The sequence below is a fragment of the Eleutherodactylus coqui genome, chromosome 4 (assembly GCF_035609145.1).
Source record: "Eleutherodactylus coqui strain aEleCoq1 chromosome 4, aEleCoq1.hap1, whole genome shotgun sequence".
Lineage (NCBI taxonomy): Eukaryota > Metazoa > Chordata > Amphibia > Anura > Eleutherodactylidae > Eleutherodactylus > Eleutherodactylus coqui.
In genome coordinates this window covers 243,737,861-243,755,746 of record NC_089840.1, presented here as the reverse complement: position 1 = coordinate 243,755,746, position 17,886 = coordinate 243,737,861, and the positions used below count along the sequence as shown (strand labels likewise).

The window sequence follows — 17,886 nt, the reverse complement described above, 5'->3', positions numbered from 1 at the left end:
TGTTCTGGGATTGCCGTGGCTAAGGACGCACAATCCTCAGTGGACTACTCTGGAGCTAGTTCGGTGGGGAGGGTGCTGTCAGGATCATCTAGTGCCTGTTACATTGTGCTCCACCGATACTATTAGTATTCCGAACTATTTACGGCATTTTCAAGATGTGTTCTCTAAGAAGCTTTCTGAAGTATTACACCCACATCGCAAATGGGATTGTAGGATTGATCTGGTCCCGGATAGTCCCATCGCTAAGGGGGCCATATTTAATCTGTCGGGTCGGAAGCATGAGGTTCTTAAATCCTATATTTCAGAGGCTTAAGCCAAGGAACATATCAGACCATCAAAGTCACCAGCTGGAGCAGGCCTATTTTTTGTTAAAAAGTAAGATGGGTCTTTGCGGCCTTGTGTGGACTATCAGGCTTTAAACAAGATCACCATAAAAAAAATCAGTGTTCGCTCCCTCTTATCCCTGATCTGTTGAATCAGGTGGTGGGAGCATGCTGGTTCTCTAAGCTTGACGTTCGGGGGGCTTATAATCTCATACGTATTAAGTCTGGTGACGAGTGGAAGACCGCGTTCAACACCCCATTGGGGCACTTCAAGTGTCTGGTTATGCCCTTCGGGTTATGCAATGCCCCTGCAGTTTTTTAGGGGTCTATGAACGCGGTCTTCCATGATTATCTAGGGGTTTTCATGGTTGTCTATTTGGATGACATTTTGGTGTACTCGTCGGATTGGGACACGTATGTCAGACATCCCCATTTATTGTTAGAGCGGCTACGGGAGTACCAATTGTATGTTAAATTGGAGAAGTGCTCATTTGGGGTCAAACGCTTGTCATTTCTTGGGTATATCGTTACTCCAACTAATGTGTGTATGGAGTCAGACAGGTTGCGGCAATCGCACAATGGGCTAAACCAGATAATTTGAAGGCTCTTCAGCGCTTTCTTGGGTTTGCCAACTCTTACAGAAAATTTATCAGGAATTTTTCAGTAATTGCACAACCGCTGACTGATTTCATGAAAAAAGGAGCGGACGTGACGTCGTGGTCTCTGGAGGCTTCAGAAGCGTTTGAGCAACTTAAAAGGGTCTTTTCCACAGGGCCGGTGCTTGCTCAGCCTGACTCTCGGAAGCCCTTTTTTGTGGAGGTAGACGCTTCGGAGGTTGGGATGGGGGCAGTCCTCTCCCAGGAATTGGGGGGCCATTCAGGGTATAGTCCATGTGCCTTTTCCTGTAAATTCTGTAGCGCCGAGCGCCACTGCAATGTTGGAAACAGGAGACTGTTGGCAAAAAATTGGGCATTTGAGGAATGGCGTTATCTTCTGGAGGGGTGACAGTCTTCACCGATCACAAGAACTTACTGTATCTTGAGAATGCTAAGCGTCTTAATGTGCGGCAAGCCAGGTGGGCTCTTTTCTTCTCGAGAATCAATTTTACAGTCGCGTACCAGCCGGGAGATAAAAATGCGAAAGCTGACGCCCTTTCCCGCAGTTTCGGGACTCCGGAGGTTAAGGACTCTTCTCCGGAAAGCATCCTCCCGCCCAGTGTTGTGGTGGCAGCCCTGACACGGGACCTCCGGCTCAGCTTCAGGAATATCAACAAGAAGCCCCGGAGGGGGTTCCGGCAGGGAAGTTATTTGTACCGATGTCTCTGCGGTTGTTGGTTCTGGAAGAGTCTCATTCCTCTCTTTTTGCAGGGCATCCGGGGGTCCAGGGGACTCTAGAGCTATGTTCCAGATTCTACTGGTGGCCAGGCATGGCAGAGGAGGTCCGGGAGTTTGTAAATCGGTGTTCAGCTTGTGCACGTGGTAAGAGTCGCCATAAGAGCCCTGAGGGACCATTAATGCCACTGTCAGTACCTGGTAGTCCATGGTTGCACATGTCCATGGATTTTGTCACTGACCTGCCTCTGTCACAAGGTTGTTCCACCATTTTGGTAGTTGTTGACAGGTTCTCGAAAATTGCCCATTTTGTTGCTTTGGAAAACCTGCCATCTGCCGCTGAATTAGTGAAGATTTTCATTAGAGAGATTATAAGTTTGCACGGAATACCGGTCAATATAGTTTTGGATCGGGGGGTGCAATTCGTGCCCCAATTTTGGAGGGCCTTCTGTAAAAACTTGGGAACATCTCTTTTTTTCTTATCAGCGTTTCATCCGCAGACGAATGGGCAAACAGAACGTAAAAATCAAGACCTAGTACAATACTTGCGTCTTTTTGTGTGCGAGAGGGACATTTGGTGGGTAGAGTTTTTACCTTTGGCTGAATTTGCCATAAATAATCGTATCAGTTCTGCGACGAGAGTGTCATCTTTTTTCTTTTTTTTTTAAATCCAATTTTATTGGTTTTTCAAAATGAGATAAGTTGTTAACACAAAAGAATATAATGCGCATACATTCTCCTCGCAGGGAGTCAAAATACAAGTGCTCACTGACTGAAATCTTATGACAACATTCACTTGGGGGCATGTCCTCAGGGGAGCTTCGTATGTTGTCTTCTTGAGTGTCATCTTTTTTCTGTGTGTTTAGTCGGCATCCCGGGTTCCTGACTACCATTCCAGTACCTACAGCTTGTCCCACTGTTGATGTTGTTACTAGTGAGTTGCGGGAGGTCTGGAATGGTGCGCACAAAAATCTGGAGGAAGCAAGTGGTCGTGTGCAACTACATAGTTGTAAAAGGTCCACTGTGTCGGAGCCATTTGAGGTCGGTCAGAAGGTCTATCTGTCCACAAAGAATTTAAAATTGAAGCTCTTCTCGGTAAAGCTTGCGCCGTGTTTTATCCGTCCCTTTGCCATAACGCGAGTCATTAATCCGCTAGTTTATGAGTTGGATTTACCAAGTTCTTGGCGGGTGCATAGGGTGTTTCATAAATCCCTTTTGAAGTTGTTTATCCCTCCGCTAGTTAAAATTTGTTTTGTTTTCATTAATTTTCTAGATTTAGGCTGGGTTCACACAGGGTGGATTTGCCGCGGATTGCCACTGCATATCCGCACTGCGTCAAAACCGCTGCATTTGCAGTGCAATGCAGCAGAAATGAGATTTGCCAAAAAGCTGTTCTCACAATGCGGATTTTTTCTGCACAGCCGCAGTGCGGAAAAGCAACTGCAGCGCGGTTTTAAAAGATGCAACATGTTCGTTCTTCGGTCTTTTCCGCAGCGCTTTTTTGTCCATAGACCTCTATAGATGCAGCCAAATCCGTGACAAATACACGGCAAAAAGAAAATCCGCAAGCCCAAATTAACCTTTGAAGCGGTTTTGCCGCAGAAGCGGTTCTTCTGCGGCAAAACCGCAATGGAAAAACTGCGGAAAATCCGCCCTGTGTGAACCCAGCCTAAAAGTGCCACTCCGGTGATTTAAAAATAATAAATAAAGCATTACATAGCTAGCCCCCTCAGAATATGTAAGTGAGCCAGCGTTACCTGGATTAGTTATTTCTTTCTATCTGAAACTCCCAGCCTTTTATGCCACAGATGTTCATGTGATCTCAGTTCTGACCAGCTTAGATCTACTTGGGTTTATGCTGTCTGAAATTAGTTAATTTCTCAGTCTGTGTTATGCAGTTACCACAGAAACTGCCTACAGGAGGACACAGACACTCCTATCACAGTTACTGATGATGATCACACAGCTCCTGTCACACAGTTATAATAGAGGAGATTACAGCTCATCCTCCTGACTGTATACTTGTAGTCTGTAGCTAATTTGGGTGAATTTAACTAAATAAACAATCTGCCAGCAGACAGAAATGGTACTGCCTCTAGCTAATTTAGTGCGGATGCATCATGGGATTTATTTGAAAATTAAAGTAAAATATCTCACTCTCAAGATGGTGACTGATAAGCATCAGACAAAAGGCTGCACTGCTTGGAAGTGGCTGCAATACAAATAGGAGACCTTCAGAGTGTGACAGGCAATCAAGTGAGTGGGGTAGGGATGGGAAAAATGTGTTTTTTCACCATTTTTGTTAAAAATAATACGCTTTCTACAAAAGCATTTTAAAATTTTCAGATACTAATTCCTATATAGATACAAGTAGCTGCCATTTCTCTAGTTGGATCAGGAGTAGAGATGAGCGAACACCAAAATGTTCGGGTGTTCGTTATTCGTAACGAACTTCCCGTGATGCTCGAGGGTTCGTTTCGAACAACGAACCCCATTGAAGTCAATGGGCGACCAGAACATTTTTGTATTTTGCCGATGCTCGCTAAGGTTTTCATGTGTGAAAATCTGGGCAATTCAGGAAAGTGATGGGAATGACACAGTGACGGATAGGGCAGGCGAGGGGCTACATGTTGGGCTGCATCCTAAGTTCACAGGTCCCACTATTAAGCCACAATAGCGGCAAGAGTGGGCCCCCCCCCCCTCCCAACAACTTTTACTTCTGAAAAGCGCTCATTAGCATGGCATACCTTTGCTAAGCACCACACTACCTCCAACAAAGCACAATCACTGCCTGCATGACACTCCACTGCCACTTCTCCTGAGTTACATGCTGCCCAACCGCACCCCCTCCCCCCCACAGCGCACACCAAAGTGTCCCTGCGCAGCCTTCAGCTGCCCTCATGCCACACCACGCTCATGTCTATTTAGAATTGCGTCTGCCATGACGAGGGACCGCAGGCATACACTGCAGAGGTTGGCACGGCTAGGCAGCGACCCTCTTTAAAAGTGGCAGAGCGATAGCCCACAATGCTGTACAGAAGCAATGAGAAATAGAATCCTGTGCCACCGCCATCTGGAGCTGCACACGTGGGCATAGCAATGGGGAACCTATGTGCCACACACTATTCATTCTGTCAAGGTGTCTGCATGCCCCAGTCAGACCGGGCTTTTTAATTCATAGACACAGGCAGGTACAACTCCCTATTGTGAAGTCCCTGTCGACCCACAGCATGGGTGGCTCCCTGGAACCCACCGGCGGTACACAAAAATATCCCATTGCATTGCCCAACACAGCTGAGGTAGTAATGTCGTGCGTAATACAGGTGGGCTTCGGCCCACACTGCATGCCCCAGTCAGACTGGGATTCTTTACAAGTGGACACATGTAGGTTTAACTCCCTGTGGACCCACTGCCTGGGTGGGTGCCAGGAAGCCACCGGCGGTACATAGAAATATCCCATTGCATTGCCCAACACAGCTGAGGTAGTAATGTCGTGCGTAATACAGGTGTGCTTCGGCCCACACTGCATGCCCCAGTCAGACTGGGATTCTTTACAAGTGGACACATGTAGGTTTAACTCCCTGTGGACCCACTGCCTGGGTGGGTGCCAGGAAGCCACCGGCGGTACATAGAAATATCCCATTGCATTGCCCAACACAGCTGAGGTAGTAATGTCGTGCGTAATACAGGTGGGCTTCGGCCCACACTGCATGCCCCGGTCAGACGGGTTCTTTAGAAGTGTACAGATGTATTAAAAACTCAGTGTGCACCTACAGCATGGGTGGCTCCCTGGAACCCACCGGCGGTACACAAAAATATCCCATTGCATTGCCCAACACAGCTGAGGTAACGTCAGCTGTAATGCAGGTGGGCTAAAAATTAATTTGATTACACTGTAGGCGAGGGCCCACACAAATTGCTGTATCAACAGTACTAATGTACATCCCAAAAATTGGCCATGGCCAGCCAAGAGGGCAGGTGAAACCCATTAATCGCTTTGGTTAATGTGGCTTAAGTGGTAACTAGGCCTGGAGGCAGCCCAGTGTAACGAAAAATTGGTTCAAGTTAAAGTTCCAATGCTTTTAAGCGCATTGAAACTTATAAAAATTGTTCTGAAAAATTATTTGAGTGAGCCTTGTGGCCCTAAGAAAAATTGCCCGTTCAGCGTGATTACGTGAGGTTTCAGGAGGTGGAGCAGGAGGAGGAGGAGGAGGAATATTAGACACAGATTGATGAAGCAGAAATGTCCCCGTTTTGGATGGTGAGAGAGAACGTAGCTTCCATCCGCGGGTGCAGCCTACGTATTGCTTACGTATCGCTGCTGTCCGCTGGTGGAGAACAGAAGTCTGGGGAAATCCAGCCTTTGTTCATCTTGATGAGTGTTAGCCTGTCGGCACTGTCGGTTGACAAGCGGCTACGCTTATCTGTGATGATTCCCCCAGCCGCACTAAACACCCTCTCCGACAACACGCTAGCCGCAGGACAAGCAAGCACCTCAAGGGCATACAGGGCTAGTTCAGGCCACGTGTCCAGCTTCGACACCCAGTAGTTGTAGGGGGCAGAGGCGTCACCAAGGATGGTCGTGCGATCCGCTACGTACTCCCTCACCATCCTTTTGCAGTGCTCCCGCCGACTCAGCCGTGACTGGGGAGCGGTGACACAGTCTTGGTGGGGAGCCATAAAGCTGGCCAGGCCCTTAAAGACTGTTGCACTGCCTGGGATGTACATGCTGCTCGATCTACGCACATCCCCTGCAACATGGCCCTCGGAACTGCGCCTTCTGCCACTAGCGCTGTCGGCTGGGAATTTTACCATCAGCTTGTCCGCAAGGGTCCTGTGGTATAGCAACACTCTCGAACCCCTTTCCTCTTCGGGAATCAGAGTGGGCAGGTTCTCCTTATACCGTGGATCGAGCAGTGTGTACACCCAGTAATCCGTCGTGGCCAGAATGCGTGCAACGCGAGGGTCACGAGAAAGGCATCCTAACATGAAGTCAGCCATGTGTGCCAGGGTACCTGTACGCAACACATGGCTGTCTTCACTAGGAAGATCACTTTCAGGATCCTCCTCCTCCTCCTCCTCCTCCTCAGGCCATACACGCTGAAAGGATGACAGGCAATCAGCCGGTGTACCGTCAGCAGCGGGCCAAGCTGTCTCTTCCCCCTCCTCCTCATCCTCCTCATGCTCCTCCTCCTCCTCCTGTACGCGCTGAGAAATAGACAGGAGGGTGCCCTGACTATCCAGCGGCATACTGTCTTCCCCCGCCCCCGTTTCCGAGCGCAAAGCAGCTGCCTTTATGGTTTGCAGGGAATTTCTCAAGATGCATAGCAGAGGAATGGTGACGCTAATGATTGTAGCATCGCCGCTCACCACCTGGGTAGACTCCTCAAAATTACCAAGGACATGGCAGATGTCTGCCAACCAGGCCCACTCTTCTGAAAGGAATTGAGGAGGCTGACTCCCACTGCGCCGCCCATGTTGGAGTTGGTATTCGACTATAGCTCTCCGTTGTTCATAGAGCCTGGCCAACATGTGGAGCGTAGAGTTCCACCGTGTGGGCACGTCGCACAGCAGTCGGTGCACTGGCAGCTTAAAGTGATGTTGCAGGGTGCGCAGGGTGGCAGCGTCCGTGTGGGACTTGCGGAAATGTGCGCAGAGCCGGCGCGCCTTTACGAGCAGGTCTGACAAGCGTGGGTAGCTTTTCAGAAACCGCTGAACCACCAAATTAAAGACGTGGGCCAGGCATGGCACGTGCGTGAGGCTGCCAAGCTGCAGAGCCGCCACCAGGTTACGGCCGTTGTCACACACGACCATGCCCGGTTGGAGGCTCAGCGGCGCAAGCCAGCGGTCGGTCTGCTGTGTCAGACCCTGCAGCAGTTCGTGGGCCGTGTGCCTCTTATCGCCTAAGCTGAGTAGTTTCAGCACGGCCTGCTGACGCTTGCCCACCGCTGTGCTGCCACACCGCGCGACACCGACTGCTGGCGACATGCTGCTGCTAACACATCTTGATTGTGAGACAGAGGAGGAGGAGGAGGAGGAGGGTGCTTTAGTGGAGGAAGCATACACCTCCGCAGATACCAGCACCGAGCTGGGGCCCGCAATTCTGGGGGTGGGTAGGACGTGAGCGGTCCCAGGCTCTGACTCTGTCCCAGCCTCCACTAAATTCACCCAATGTGCCGTCAGGGAGATGTAGTGGCCCTGCCCGCCTGTGCTTGTCCACGTGTCCGTAGTTAAGTGGACCGTGGCAGTAACCGCGTTGGTGAGGGCGCGCACAATGTTGCGGGAGACGTGGTCGTGCAGGGCTGGGACGGCACATCGGGAAAAGTAGTGGCGACTGGGAACTGAGTAGCGCGGGGCCGCCGCCTCCATGATACTTTTGAAGGACTCCGTTTCCACAACCCTATACGGCAGCATCTCAAGGCTGATGAATTTTGCGATGCGGACGGTTAACGTTTGAGCGTGCGGGTGCGTGGCGGCGTACTTGCGCTTGCGCTCGAACACTTGCGCAAGCGACGGCTGAACGGTGCGCTGAACTACACTGCTGGATGGGGCCGAGGACAGCGGAGATGAGGGTGTGGGTGCAGGCCATGAGGCGGTAGTGCCTGTGTCCTGAGAGGGGGGTTGCATCTCAGTGGCAGGTTGGGGCACAGGGGGAAGGGCAGGGGTGCAAACCGGAGACGGTGAACGGCCTTTGTCCCACCTTGCGGGGTGCTTGGCCATCATATGTCTGCGCATGGTGGTGGTGGTGAGGCTGTTGGTGTTGGCTCCCCGGCTGAGCTTTGCGCGACAAAGGTTGCACACCACTGTTCGTCGGTCGTCAGGCGTCTCTGTGAAAAACTGCCAGACCTTAGAGCACCTCGGCCTACGCAGGGTGGCATGGCGCGAGGGGGCGCTTTGGGAAACACTTGGTGGATTATTCGGTCTGGCCCTGCCTCTACCCCTGGCCACCGCACTGCCTCTTGCAACCTGCCCTGCTGATGCCCTTGACTCCCCCTCTGAAGACCTGTCCTCCTGAGTAAGCGTTGCACACCAGGTGGGGTCAGTCACCTCATCGTCCTGCTGCTCTTCCTCCGAATCCTCTGTGCGCTGCTCCCTGGGACTTACTGCCCTTACTACTACCTCACTGCAAGACAACTGTGTCTGATCGTCATCGTCCTCCTCACCCACAGAAAGTTGTTGAGACAGTTGGCGGAAGTCCCCAGCCTCTTCCCCCGGACCCCGGGAACTTTCGAATGGTTGGGCATCAGTGACGATAAACTCCTCTGGTGGGAGAGGAACCGCTGCTGCCCAATCTAAGCAGGGGCCCGAGAACAGTTCCTGGGAGTGTTCCCGCTCCTGAGCAGGTGTCATTGTAGTGGACTGAGGAGGCTGGGAGGAAGGAGGAGCAGCAGACAGAGGATTCGGATTGGCAGCAGTGGACGGCGCAGAACTGCGGGTAGACGATAGGTTGCTCGAAGCACTTTCTGCCATCCAGGACAGGACCTGCTCACACTGCTCATTTTCTAATAACCGTCTCCCGCGTGGACCCATTAATTGGGCGATGAATGTGGGGACGCCAGAAACGTGCCTCTCTCCTAATCGCGCAGCAGACAGCTGCGACACACCTGGATCAGGAGCTTGGCCTGTGCCCACACCCTCACTTGGCCCTCCGCGTCCTCGGCCACGTCCACGTCCACGTCCTCTAGGCTTACCCCTACCCCTCAGCATGCTGTATTACCAGTGATTAGATTTCCCAGGCAGGAAATAAATTGGCGCAAGACTGCAGGCCAAATATAATTTTTGCCCTTTTTGGAAAACGAAAGGCCCCACTGCCTCTAGTGAATGAATTATCTAAGTTTAATAACTGTGCTGTGTCCCTGCTTATGTGTCACAGAACGTGAGGGTAGCAGAGTTATTATAACTCTTGGAGAGCAGGTATTTTTTTTCCCAATTAAGGAAAGCAAATGGCGAACCCAGCAGTAAAGCGTAGCTGGGTGCGTATGATTTAGCAATGTTTTTCACGCAGCTCACACGTCTACACAGGCGTAAGGACGGACACAGGCTGGACAAATAGATTTGTTTTCAGTTTTTTCCCACCAACAGGCAGCACTGCGTATATTCAATGAACCTGCGAAGTTTAATAACTGCGCTGTGTCCCTGCTTATGTGTCACAGAACGTGAGGGTAGCAGAGTTATTATAACTCTTGGAGAGCAGGTATTTTTTTTTCCCAATTAAGGAAAGCAAATGGCGAACCCAGCAGTAAAGCGTAGCTGGCTGCGTATGATTTAGCAATGTTTTTCACGCAGCTCACACGTCTACACAGGCGTAAGGACGGACACAGGCTGGACAAATAGATTTGTTTTCAGTTTTTTCCCACCAACAGGCAGCACTGCGTATATTCAATGAACCTGCGAAGTTTAATAACTGCGCTGTGTCCCTGCTTATGTGTCACAGAACGTGAGGGTAGCAGAGTTATTATAACTCTTGGAGAGCAGGTATTTTTTTTTCCCAATTAAGGAAAGCAAATGGCGAACCCAGCAGTAAAGCGTAGCTGGCTGCGTATGATTTAGCAATGTTTTTCACGCAGCTCACACGTCTACACAGGCGTAAGGACGGACACAGGCTGGACAAATAGATTTGTTTTCAGTTTTTTCCCACCAACAGGCAGCACTGCGTATATTCAATGAACCTGCGAAGTTTAATAACTGCGCTGTGTCCCTGCTTATGTGTCACAGAACGTGAGGGTAGCAGAGTTATTATAACTCTTGGAGAGCAGGTATTTTTTTTCCCAATTAAGGAAAGCAAATGGCGAACCCAGCAGTAAAGCGTAGCTGGGTGCGTATGATTTAGCAATGTTTTTCACGCAGCTCACACGTCTACACAGGCGTAAGGACGGACACAGGCTGGACAAATAGATTTGTTTTCAGTTTTTTCCCACCAACAGGCAGCACTGCGTATATTCAATGAACCTGCGAAGTTTAATAACTGCGCTGTGTCCCTGCTTATGTGTCACAGAACGTGAGGGTAGCAGAGTTATTATAACTCTTGGAGAGCAGGTATTTTTTTTCCCAATTAAGGAAAGCAAATGGCGAACCCAGCAGTAAAGCGTAGCTGGGTGCGTATGATTTAGCAATGTTTTTCACGCAGCTCACACGTCTACACAGGCGTAAGGACGGACACAGGCTGGACAAATAGATTTGTTTTCAGTTTTTTCCCACCAACAGGCAGCACTGCGTATATTCAATGAACCTGCGAAGTTTAATAACTGCGCTGTGTCCCTGCTTATGTGTCACAGAACGTGAGGGTAGCAGAGTTATTATAACTCTTGGAGAGCAGGTATTTTTTTTTCCCAATTAAGGAAAGCAAATGGCGAACCCAGCAGTAAAGCGTAGCTGGGTGCGTATGATTTAGCAATGTTTTTCACGCAGCTCACACGTCTACACAGGCGTAAGGACGGACACAGGCTGGACAAATAGATTTGTTTTCAGTTTTTTCCCACCAACAGGCAGCACTGCGTATATTCAATGAACCTGCGAAGTTTAATAACTGCGCTGTGTCCCTGCTTATGTGTCACAGAACGTGAGGGTAGCAGAGTTATTATAACTCTTGGAGAGCAGGTATTTTTTTTTCCCAATTAAGGAAAGCAAATGGCGAACCCAGCAGTAAAGCGTAGCTGGCTGCGTATGATTTAGCAATGTTTTTCACGCAGCTCACACGTCTACACAGGCGTAAGGACGGACACAGGCTGGACAAATAGATTTGTTTTCAGTTTTTTCCCACCAACAGGCAGCACTGCGTATATTCAATGAACCTGCGAAGTTTAATAACTGCGCTGTGTCCCTGCTTATGTGTCACAGAACGTGAGGGTAGCAGAGTTATTATAACTCTTGGAGAGCAGGTATTTTTTTTTCCCAATTAAGGAAAGCAAATGGCGAACCCAGCAGTAAAGCGTAGCTGGCTGCGTATGATTTAGCAATGTTTTTCACGCAGCTCACACGTCTACACAGGCGTAAGGACGGACACAGGCTGGACAAATAGATTTGTTTTCAGTTTTTTCCCACCAACAGGCAGCACTGCGTATATTCTATGAATAATAACTGTGTTGTGGCCCTGCCTATACAATTCTTTCCCTGCAGTATCAATGGAGGGTGCAATGCTCTGCAGAGGCGATTTTGAGAAGCCCAAAAAAAATGCAGCACAGCCAACAGCAGCCTGGACAGTACTGCACACGGATAAATATGGCCCTAGAAAGGACCGTTGAGGTTCTTGAAGGCTACACTCACTCCTAACACTCTCCCTGCCTATGCAGCACTTCTGTCCCTAATGCCAGGTGCAACGGTCTGCAGAGGCGATTTTGAGAAAAAAAAAAAAATCCCACTGCTAACAGCAGCCAACACACAGCTATCAGTGGCCCTAATAAGGACCTTTGGGGGGTCTTGAAGCCTACACTAACTACCAATTCTTTCCCTACAGCAGCTCCGGTATAAACAGCACTGTCCCTCATCTAACTCACACCGCATCTGAGGCGAGCCGCGGGAGGGGCCGACTTTTATATTAGGCGAACACCTGATCTCGCCAGCCACTCACAGCAGGGGGGTGGTATAGGGCTTAAACGTTGCAGGGGGAAGTTGTAATGCCTTCCCTGTCTTTCAATTGGCCAGAAAAGCGCGCTAACGTCTCAGGGAAGGAAGTGAAAGTAACCAGAACACCGCATGGTGTTCGTCACGAATAACGAACATCCCGAACACCCTAATATTCGCACGAATATCAAGCTCGGACGAACGCGTTCGCTCATCTCTAATCAGGAGCATCCCCAAAGGAGAGTTTCAAAGAATCAAGAGGAACTGTCCTGAGTTTGAGAATTATCTTTGAACAGAGAACGATTCTCAGAAATAGACTTAGCTTACATGCTGAAGTGCCCCTGTGGCGTCCAGTATGTAGGAAGCACCCTGGGAAGCTCAAAGTTAAGATCTAGAAGCATTTGTACAACAGTCAAATCGTGCTTGAGAGACGTAGGTGATTTACTAATACTGTAGAAGTCGTCCTTTGGTCTGACACAGACTGTGAGTGAGTTTGTGTAGACAGAAGCATAATCTGACTTTTCCCATACTTATTACCGGATGTGGCTGGAGAGAATTGGACTTATGAGCAGAAAACCTTGAGATGCAGGGGACAATGCTCAGGAATCAAAGCCCTTGAAAGCAGGGCATGGCATGTTTGATGCCTGTTATGTAGCAGGTGTGGAAAGCTAGGTGCAAGACTGTGCGGCCTACAGTAACATCGTCTGGGAGGCGAGCAGGACTGCAAGAACTGTTTATCTGTTTTGAGTGGTCAAGAAATTGTGTCAGCTTGTGGTACCAAAATTACAAGATTATAGAGCCTCTTAAAAAGTTAGCAACCAAAACATGTTGTGTGAGATTGTACTTCCACCCATGAGACAAGGAAAGGGGACCTGAGTAAGCGCAACTCTCAAAGCCACAGTAAAGGGTGTCTCAAACGCGTGAAAACACCTATACAAGATTAAAACGGTTTGGTAGATAATAATTTAATTTTGCGTACAAACTGCGACAAGAAAGCGGACACCTATTAGGTTGTGTCACCAACATGACAGCCATTTTGAATGCCGTCATCTTGGATTCAACTCAATTTTTCCAATGGGAAAGTGTGTAATATATCAAACTAGGGATTTCACCAGAAAAACAATTGTGTTCTTATGCTTAGACAGTGTTTTGTCTTCATTACAAGCAAACTGAATGATGACGTTTTCTCAGGCAGAATGTGTTGAGATTGTCCTTATGTCAGGTGAACAAACCACATGTGTCACCACAGATTTCAATCAAAGCCACCCAACCAGACCTCAGATTGCCGACAGTGCAGTTTTTTAACTACTTTCTAAATTTCGTGAAATAAATTTGGTTGCTGATAAACCAAAATCTGGACGATGAAAAGATTGAAATCTGCTGGATTGCAAGAAGCCATCACCATCTGCTAAACGATTTTAATTCTGTATTGGTGTTTCCAAATTTTTGAGAAACCCCATATTAATATATTAACGTGGAGACATACTGACCTCACAGAAGCCAACTTAAAAAACCAAGTGTCTGGGAAGTAACTTCTTGTAAAATGGTTCAGGGTCTTTTTGTCTAGAAAAGGAAAGCATCACATTGAAAACAAGTAGTCCTTAAACCAGCTGACACTTTGTTGCGGAGATGGCGTTAAAGACCAAGTTGTGGAAGTAAATAAATCAATCAGTGAAACAGAAACCAGTGATAATGATATGATGACATGAATAATATAATGTTAAAGGAGTTATTTAGTTCGGAAAACTCATTAGGGAAAAATAAAAAATAAGAGGGTTGGCCCTATTCTGGAGCCTCATCTATTAGTAAAGAGTGACTTGCTACAGGGGAATGCAACACTTACTGTAATGTTTGTGCATGTGCACACCATGTCTCAGCCATACATCAGAGGTATACCTTGGACATATGCTACTGTATATCCGTACAGCGGCATTCTGTGTGTTGGCCATTGGTCACAATGTTAAAGGAATGAATACGCATAGTATACGTTTTTGAGGTGGCCACTGTATGTGATAGTGCAGCACTCTGTTACACTTTCCTATACTCCATGGAGAATCTGTAGCGGGCCTGATTTTCCCCGTGGACATGAGGCCTAAGTCTCAGGATATTGTAAAGTCTGGCCGGCATCAGCACCTAGCAAGCCTGAGCAGGTGCTGGGGTCCACTCAGTCTAGGGGGGCTTACTCAAAGGTGGAATTGATCTGGTCTTTATTCTTTGAATTTAATTGTATCTGTGTATTAAAGACAATTGGTTATGAAAGCCACACTGCATGAAGCCAAGCACTTCGCTCTTTCATCTGATGCCTTCTGCATCACACAGACAGCATGATGATGTCATCGATCCTGGCCAAGGGTCAAGAAGGGGATGGAGAATGCTGTTGGAGCATGATGAGGTGACTGAGCTTATTTTATTTTACTGCTGTGGCACTGTGCTGTGCATAAATGACACAGGGGACCCACTGTCACTACAAAACTACCAAAAATGCTCATTTTCATGCAAATGTATATTCCTTAATACAAAATACATTGTATAGGACATCCTTTGATTAGTTTGGGTGGAAAGTGACTGCCAAGAATGTTCCTTGGTCTGGAGTACCCAGCATTTCAATGCACTACACAGAGAGCATTGTTTTCCATGGCACTGAGCAATGCTTTATTTCCCCTGTGGTCTCGCTGCATGAGAAGGGAACATTGGATGCCGAGTTACTACAGAGATTACAGCTGACTACTGGTTCTCCCAACAGCAACAAAACTCTGTGATCAGCTTCTTTTTGGGGATTCCTCTTAGATAAATGGATTACCTCTTTAAACTTGCTGTACTAATCTGAGTCATTTCATGCAGATAGCCAAATCTTAGGACACTGATCAACAGAATTACCTTTACTTTCGGTTTTCTTTGTGGTATGTTGACGGGCAGATGGGCCAACTGGAACACATTTCAGTGGTGTCATTATCTCAGTGTTGGTAAGAATTTGGAGATTGTTAACCTGTAAAAGATAGTATCGTTAATATTAGATAACTTTCGGTATTTTATGTCTTGGCAGTCATCAAACAATACTTTTATTTCTCTTTTTCTACTCCTAAAATGTGTATTTTTTGGCATTACTACCACTGAACAAATAAATAAATCAAAATGTGAAATATATTTGATTTAACTGTTTAAAAATATGCAATCTTGTTAACTTTTACCAAGAGGATAGAACAATTTCACTCTGACAGTAAAATTTGCCTTACCAGAAACAACTTGTAAACATCAAAGTTGTCGTTTGTAACACTTGATGTATTCTCAGGACAGCGGTTTACATCAGGGTCCACGATCAGTTGTGTGAATTGATAGGCATTAATGTAGTTCCTCAAATGTACAGTCTGCAAGCAAGACCGGATACAAAATTAATTTATGACATATTCATTGAAATTGCCGGCTGTTACTAATCAGTAATATCCGGCCGGCCTCCTGCTGCAAGAGCGGGAATAGATAAGAACAGCTCTTCCCGCTATTAACCCCTTACATGGCAGCGTGCTCCCCCCTCTGTGACATCATTAGCCCTCCTTGATGTAATCGCAGAGGCGCAGATAGGTTGCCATGGCAACAGGACGTTATGGTAAGTGATAAGGCATTGCAGTAAATAATGCATTATCATAGTGATCATAGATGTTATGGTTCAAATTCCCTACAGGGACATAAAGAAAATGTAAAAAAAAATAAAGTAAAAATATTGTAAAAAACCTAAATGAAAAAAATTAAAGTCTTTTGTTGAGAAATTTACCCTATTTGTAAAGAAAAGAACCAAACAAGCAATACAATAAATTGAACACACTATTTATCCTGCAGGGAAAATAATGAAGAAAAAAAAATGAAGGCAAAATGCTCATTTTGTTTGTTTTGCCTCCCACAAAAGGCAATAAAAGTGATCAAAAAAGCTGTATGTACCGCAAAATGGTACCAATAAAAACTACAAGCCCCCATAGAGCTCCATTTATGGAAAAACAAAATATGGGTCTTTTGCATGCAGGGATATGGAAAAAAAATTAAAAGTGCAAAAGTTTTAAAAACATTATGATTTTGGTATTGTCGCAATCACACTGACCTGCAGAAAAAAATGTATCATGTCATTTATGCTGTCGAAGTAATGCTGTAAAAAAAACACTATGGTAGAATTGATGTGTTTTCTCTCCCTGATCTCTCCAAAAAATTATACAAGTTTTACAATACATTATGCATACCCAAAAATAGTACCAATAAAAACCACAGTTCTCCATGCAAAAAAGAAAAAAGAAAACAAGCTCTCAAATAGTAATGATGACGGAAAAATAAAAAAGGTATGGCTTCTGAAAAGTGGAGATGAAAAGCCCCCAAAAATTGTTGTGTCCTTTGGGCCAAAATAGGTCATGTCCTTAAAATTTTCCATGGAGAATTTTCTGGGGCATAAGGATGATATTTGTCAAAATCTCCTCCCCTTGAATTGTACTGTATTTCGCTGCAGATTTTCCATCTGTACATTCAGTGATTTCCAACATTCATCACTCCAGCTCTTGTGAAGCGACAACTTCCAACATGCTCTGATAACTTCCCTACAGTTTCCGATGAGCCATATCATAGTTGACTATAATGTATATTGTTCAGGGTCACCTTCCATGTTATATGTCTTAGGCCGGATTCACACATAGTGTACAAGTTGCAAAATTTTTCCACAAAAAAAATTCACAACTACGAAGAATAGAATGTTAATGAGTGGGGTTGTAACAAACACTGACAACAGAGAATTCCACTGCAACATCAAATCATGTTTCAGATTTTCAAATCAGTAGTATAACCTATTTCTCACAGAAACGTCACTGAGGATTTCATTCATTTCAATTGGATAAGTGAAATCCTGCAGCTAAATCAGCACCAAAATCACATGCGGATTTCATTGTGGATTATTCTAACTGAAATGTTTCACTGGGTATTAAATTAGTCTTAGAATACTCCTAATGGGTAATTAATAACTTGCTAGGAAAGGAACAAGTTCATGAAAATATATATACAATGTAAGAATTAAGTTGAGCCTTACCATATCCGTTAGCATATAATGGTCCTCATAAGGATTTTTAAGCAAGTATCCTTTATCTACAGAGCGCACAGAGCACAAGGATCCAGGATCTGCTGTAACTTCCAGGTCCACAGTCTCCCCAGGTCGGACTTCTTCCTTAGAAAAGCTGAGTTTCATCTATTTGTATAAATGGTGAAGATGTTATATTATTTTGCGCCAAAGAAAGAAAATTAAAAGAGGGGCTTTATTACACATTTTAGATTTGAAGACTATTTGAGTATCTTACTTTTATACAAAGATGCAAATACTTATTTTCTATGTGGTTTGAATAGTTGCAGTTATATGTGTTTACCTGGGACATAATCCCCCTTAGGCTAGACTTTTTATGGTGGCCTATTCTAAGACTGGCTTGTGTGTTCTGTGCCAGAAGTAGCTGGAGCTCAGCTGTCAACTAACAGCCGAGTACCTGGTCTAACAGTTGAGATTGGGGAAACCTACATGGCCGCCATTTATCCCCTAAGATACTGTGATTAATGGCGACCAAAGCATCTAAGTGGTTTCAGAGGGAGTGGGTCAACTCTGCGATGCAATCATGGGGTGTCGATCTGGTGCCATAGCAGCCAGAGGCCTAATAATGTAC

General features: G+C 46.5%; 1 protein-coding gene across 1 annotated transcript in view; it reads right to left on the bottom strand.

Annotated features, from left to right (window-relative positions):
* Positions 1-17,886, bottom strand: part of LOC136626161 (alpha-2-macroglobulin-like protein 1) — a 176,651-nt gene that overhangs the window by 79,785 nt on the left and 78,980 nt on the right. Inside the window, exons 15-18 of the mRNA XM_066600968.1 lie at positions 17,268-17,423; positions 15,448-15,579; positions 15,092-15,200; positions 13,705-13,777 (exon numbers count right to left, since the gene is read on the bottom strand). Coding sequence (XP_066457065.1) covers positions 13,705-13,777; positions 15,092-15,200; positions 15,448-15,579; positions 17,268-17,423 — 470 coding nt within the window. The remainder of the gene's footprint in view (positions 1-13,704; positions 13,778-15,091; positions 15,201-15,447; positions 15,580-17,267; positions 17,424-17,886) is intronic.